General features: G+C 39.9%; 1 protein-coding gene across 1 annotated transcript in view; it reads left to right on the plus strand.

Moving 5' to 3' along the window:
* The first annotated feature begins 3,298 nt into the window (after positions 1-3,298).
* The window catches only part of LOC132977917 (sodium- and chloride-dependent GABA transporter 2-like), a 23,996-nt gene continuing 20,945 nt past the window's right edge, over positions 3,299-6,349 (plus strand). The window contains exons 1-3 of the mRNA XM_061042840.1: positions 3,299-3,654; positions 3,977-4,161; positions 4,633-4,767. Of these exons, the coding sequence (XP_060898823.1) occupies positions 3,647-3,654; positions 3,977-4,161; positions 4,633-4,767 (328 nt within the window). The 5' untranslated portion in view covers positions 3,299-3,646. The remainder of the gene's footprint in view (positions 3,655-3,976; positions 4,162-4,632; positions 4,768-6,349) is intronic.

Raw genomic sequence — 6,349 nt, forward strand, 5'->3', positions numbered from 1 at the left:
GCCAAACTGTACTGTAAGAGGAACAAGTACAAACACATTCCTCATTCCATCTCACTGCTGAACAAACAGTAGAGCAGAGGTAGGCCGAACCCCACCCCACTCATTTACAAACATTACCTGACCTTGGCTGCACATGGAATGTGAGCACTTCCCCATTTTCACAGACAATCTCATTACATAATTTATATATTTTTGTCACTCCTGCACTGTTTCCACACTGTGATTTTTAATGTAACTTATGCTGTTTCTTTACGTCTTTTTGTAATGTGATTTGATTGTGATGCGAGGATTTCTGAGCTTGTAATGCAAGACAAATAACTTTTCAAATGGACAATTAAGTGTTATCTTATCTTATCTTATCTAACCAAAACAGGGTCTGGAACTGGCCCAACAGAAACAGGCTCAGAAATGGACTTGAAAGATACAAGATCTGGAACAAGCCAGTGAGGAACCAGATCAGAGACTGGCGAGAGTGGAATATGATCAGAAACTGGCTAAACAGGAGTAGGATCCAGGACAGACTTTATAGAAACAGGATCCAGGCTGGCCAGACAGGAACAGGATAGGAAACAAGTCCAATCAGAAATGGATCAGAAACTGACATGATATGAACAGGATAAGGCAGAAGAGGCCAGACAGGATCATGTTCAGGAACAGGCTTGACAGGAACCGGATCAAAAGTGGGCCTGAAAGGAACCGGATAAGAAGCGGGCACACAGGACACCAGATCCGGAGTGTCCAGCAGGATGCAGATCAGAAGCATGCCCAGCAGGTACTGGATTAGGAGAAGGCCCAGCATGAACAGGATCAGGAGTGGGTCGAGCAGGAATGGGATCAGGAACAAGTACGTCAGGAACAGGTTAAGGAACTTACCTCACAGGAATAGGGTCTGAAACGTCCTGACAGCACCATATTCATAAATGGTCCCAAGAGGAACAGTATCAGGTGCTGGACATATCATCTGGAACCAGTGACTCTAGATGTGACGGGATGTCACCTGGTCCTCCCAGCTCTGGATATGACTAGACTTTGTCTAGGATTCTCGTTTCATGAACAGGGACAGGAACAGGCACCAGTTGATCAGGAACAGGATCAGGAATGGGCCCAATAGAACAAGATCAGGAGCGGGCCCCATAGGAAAAGACTCTAGACATAAAGTAATGTCTTCAAGGGCCCTAGACTCTCATCCCGGGAATTCTGACATCAGATAAGAGGAGATGTCATCAGGGACCCTCAACAGGGTATCCTCAGGGACCCCAACTGGGATGATGTCAGGGACCCTGGGCTATGGTCATGACGGGATGTCTTATGGGACATACAATTCTGGAACTGAGAGCTTGTGTTGCACAACAAGAACTTGAGGCTGACAATGCACAGCAGCAACTTGGGTTATGGGCTGAGAGCCAGCAGTGGTGACTGACTTTGGGTCAAAGAGTTCATCTGAGTATTGACCACACTGGGTGACTAGGATACAGAGAGTTTTTTAGAAGGCCTGAATGACAAGTTTGGATTCACAAAGTTTTGGTCCAGAAAAGGCAGAAACAGCAAACTTGGATCTCAGTTTATGCTGTCACAAAGTTTAAAAAGAGGTAGGATCTTGGGGAAAAGAATCAAGCAGACAGCCAACTGAGAAACTAGAACCGAAGCGGACTGTGAAATCGACTAGGTCAGAGGAACAGTGGCTGGCTGGGCCACAGGAATAGGAGCCAACTGGGCAGCCAACTGGGCTGTAGGAAAGGGGGTCAGCCCCAACAGAAACAGGATCAGGAATGGACCCCAAAGATACAAGACATGGAACAGGCCAGAAAGAAACCAGATCAGAGACTGGCGAGAGTGGAAAAGGATTGGAAACTGGCCAGACAGTAGTAGGATCCAGGATGGACTATACAGAAACAGGATCCAGGCTGGCCAGGGAGAGGCAGAAGAACCAGGAGGACAGAGACAGAACTTACAACAAGGCTGGCTGGGCAGAGGCCAACAGGGTCAGCAAAGGGTTATCATTCCAAGTGAAAGTGCTGGAAAGTCTTGCATCAAGGTAAAGAACAATCTGGTCATGTGTGTCTGAACTGGAGAATAATTTATATTGGATTGCTTAATGGTGAGGAGCAGTTGTGTTCACAGGTGAGCAGAGTTGAGGTTGAGCGCTTTTGGTTTAAACCAGTATTTCTGGTTGGACCACGGCAAGCTAGTGTTACTGGAGAACCCCTATTGATATTTGTTCAGGCTGGGGTATTCACTCTTACTGTCTTTTACAGTTAAGAAGCTGTTTGTTCCACACGGTGTTATCACCAGATTTGGTGAGTATTGTTCATTTTCTTAATTTATCCAGGTGAAAATACCCATTTTTCTTAAGATGTACATTTATTGATGCTCTGTTGGTGATAAATATTTTTTATATACTGTACATAGAAGTGCTTACATTTGTTGAATGCTTTAATGCACTTTGTACTGTTTACAACTTACATTTCATTTGTTAATTTTTTGTTCTTAGCTGTTGTGTTATTACACTGAGACAAATAAAAAAATCGGATTATGATTTTCAATGATTATGATACACAATGGCCACAGGCATAGAAAAAAAAACATTTAAAAAAATACTTTTTTTGGGAGTAATTAATGACCATAACTAAAATTGCTACTTACCAGTCCTCCTTTTCCCCTTTCAAAAAAACAAACAGATAAAAAACAACTTTTTTAATTTCAGAATTTAAAAAATGTGCCTTTTGCCCTATCAGATATTTCTTATAATACTATGCATGAATGCCTCACTTAACTACTGGACCACTGAAAATATTTCAAAGCACATTCGAGACTCCACAACAGAGGCTATTTAAACACTAAGGTAAAATAAATTGTATTGCTGCCAAAGTGGTAAATCTAACTGGCATGGTATCAGGAGAAGTACAGTAAAATCAATGACTATAAAACAAGAAGAGGGAAATCAGGAAACATAAAAAATAAAAATAACTTACATTATTGATGTACAGAAGATGTGGTACACCTTTAGTAAACTATTACTAAAAAAAAAATATCAGAGATGATAACATACAATGAAAAATGTATGAATGAATAGAGCTTCAGGGGCACACAATAATGCATCTACCTTTTTTAGAGTATAAAGATGTAACACTCTAGAGGTTATCACAAACAGAATAACAAGTGCAAGTCCACATTATGAGGAAACTTGCAAGTGACAATTGGCATCACTACTTCCCACATTATCTTTTTTCCAAGATTTACAACTTAAGCTGCAAAATCCCTATGGGCAGATGACTGGAGCCTGTTTCCAGCCACTGACAAAAAAGGGACGGCTCAGCTGATTTGGTTTAGTTAGGGTTAGGGTTAGTTATGAGGGCTAATCTCAATGACTAAAGCTGCCCTGTCTCAGTGGAAAAATACAAAAGGGAAGTGATAGTATACCTTGGATCGTTGCCAACTCTTGGTCAACTCTGACGACATGGTGTGCACACCAAACTGACCAATAATTAGGTCGTAAAGGAACCAAAGGAAACCGTAGCTACTTTGTCTCTCACTCTGGATCTGCCCATGACATGTTTGTGTAGAGCTCCTGCTGAATGCCCAGCTGAAAGGAATACTGATCAGTTTGTTGTTGCTGGGAGCAACTCTTGGGGGAGGGGGCTTTGTGATGGCGGGGTAAGTACCTCAGTATGTTTCTGTTTTACACTTGGCTGCTTAATGCATCATTATGAATCTAAAATATGCTCTGAAAAAGTGCAGCTTTCTGACAAACTCCTGCCACTGAAAACTTTCCATTCCTGATAATCCTGCAGCTTAAACAAATAAACAAAGCTTATGAGAAATGCCAAATAATCAGCTGAGTAGTTGTGTCTAATAGCTCAGAGCAGCAAAGGTTTGACAGTTCTTGTCCTATTAAAGTTGGGGTGGTGAAGGGATATTACAGGTCAGATTTCTTTGCATTGGTTGACATTCTGCTGCTGTTCCCCAACATGTCAAGGGAATTCCTGAAAGGGAACAGCCTCGAGACCCCTGGTCAAGAAAATAGTCTGGTTAAAAAGACTCAGCTGTTGGATCGTGGCCAATGGGCAAACAAGTTGGAGTTTTTGCTGGCTGTTGCAGGAACCCTGGTTGGGCTTGGAAACCTCTGGAGGTTCCCCTATTTGTGCTACAAAAATGGGGGAGGTAAGCAGGAATTGCATAAAAATCAGTTAACGCTTTTCTATGTTCTCTACAAAGACAAAACAACTGAGCTGAATCATAGTGTTATGTAAACAAATGTTGAAAAGTACCCTTGGCTCATTCATAAAATCAGATAATGAGGATGTTGCTCATGAATGGCTTAAAGCAGCTGTTTGTTATGAAAGACACTGTTCTCTTTGTGTATTGAAAACTAATTCTTCCGTCAAGTCATTTTATGTCAAAGTCTCTTACATTTATGAAAGTTATACAAGTTCTAATAAGGTTTAATACAGATGTTGGCATGCAAAGACAAAGCTAAAATAGCCTTGAGAAAAAAACATTTTGGCTGTGTACCACCTTTTTTTGTTTATAGTCAAATTAAAGTCGATGGCACAGAAACAAACAGAACGATTGTGTAATTGTTCTGGTTTTTGAAATTTTCCAGGCTTCTCACTCTCATAATGTCTCTCTCAGGCGCATTTCTGGTTCCATACGTCTTGTTCCTTCTTTCTTGTGGTATCCCAATGTTCCTCCTGGAGACGGCCATGGGACAGTTCACATCTCAAGGGTGCATTACATGCTGGAGGCACTTCTGCCCTCTTTTTGAAGGTCAGTTTTTTAAACGGAACTGAATCATTTTCTATTTTGATTCTTAGATGTGTGTTTTATGAAGCGGATCTGAAAGACAGAAATAGAGCTCTTTCCCTGAAACTTTGGAATGTTTTGGAAATGCTCCCTGAGGTTTAATTAAATGAATGAAATGATCTAGCTTATTGTTACGAGTACAATGTAGGATTTTCTTTTTCTATTCAATATGGGTACATACTGTACATAGATACGGAAATACAGTTACAATTATATTTTCAACATTTTACATTAAAAAAAAAAGTTTAAATAGTAGGGAATTAGTAATGTCATGAAGCACCAGTCATGTATATTCCATAACCAAATATATTCTTACTTGTTTTTTTGTGAATGGTGAAGTGAATTTTTTTTCTTTTTAATCTTCCTGTTTCCAGACTGAGATATCGTAAAATTGACTTTACATAGTTTGACTATAAAAAAAACTGTAAAAGTAGAGGTTGCAGAAGCACAAAGGGAGAGCTGTTCAACAGCATTTAAATCAATGACAATCAATGTTATTATTAAAGGTAAGGCTGGCATCAGTACAACTTTCTTATATCAACATATCCTTCCCTATCCCATTGGTCCACAAACATCCTCAAAAGCAGCTCCCAAATACAAAATTGCATTTTTTAGAAATGTAAATAATTCACTTAAACAGCTGGGCGTTGTGGCTATCAAACATTATTTAAACAGGTATAAATAGTGAAGGGACTATTTTCATCAGTGTAATCCACATTCAGTTCTCCAGTGAATGATTACAGCAGCAAGACTTTATGTGGAACTGACTTAAAGGCTTTATATGCGATTTTTTGATCCAGTAGATGAGAACCAGCATGAAACCAAAACAACTCGCGGTTCATTGTTGTGTTAGCATGCTAATGCTAGCGATCTTTATTATGCTCGTATCTTCACACTGCATGTAAATTTACTTGAAATGAGCGTGATCTAGAAACGCAGTTAAGCAGTGAGTACAGTATGTTATTCTTCTTTTCTCTAGTCCCTCAATTAAACAACTTTTATTCGCGAGGGGAGGAGCCAGCCGCCGTCCGGGCGATGTAAACAAACTGAAGATAGGACTCGGAAAACTCGGAAAACATCACAGACAGTGGGACTCGGGTGTTACACCCATTGTAGACAGTCATTACTCACAGAATTATTTTCAGAGGATATACTTGATTTCTATTACATTTTAGTGTGAAAAATTGCATATAAAGCCTTTAAAATAGACTTCAATATCTATCTGAGTGATTATGTCCTAGTGGTGAACACAGTGATTTGGACTCAGAACAGCTGCAGTAAAATCTCTTGTAGCTCAAGATTAGCAAAAATCCTGCAAATTGGCCCTTTCAGTACAACCGTGTTCATGTGCCCTGCGCAACCAAAAGCCAACATTTACATATTTGATTTCCCTTAAGGATAATTTTATAATACCATCTCAAGTGCCTATATCTTACTGAATTTTGACCCTTTCAGAAAATGAAGTTTGAAGTAATAACATTTTAGGCATCACAATCTATTTCTTGGGTTAAATCATGAAAAGAAAAAAAAAGACAAGAAAACAAAG

The sequence above is a fragment of the Labrus mixtus genome, chromosome 7, assembly GCF_963584025.1.
Source record: "Labrus mixtus chromosome 7, fLabMix1.1, whole genome shotgun sequence".
In the NCBI taxonomy this organism is placed as follows: Eukaryota; Metazoa; Chordata; class Actinopteri; order Labriformes; family Labridae; genus Labrus; species Labrus mixtus.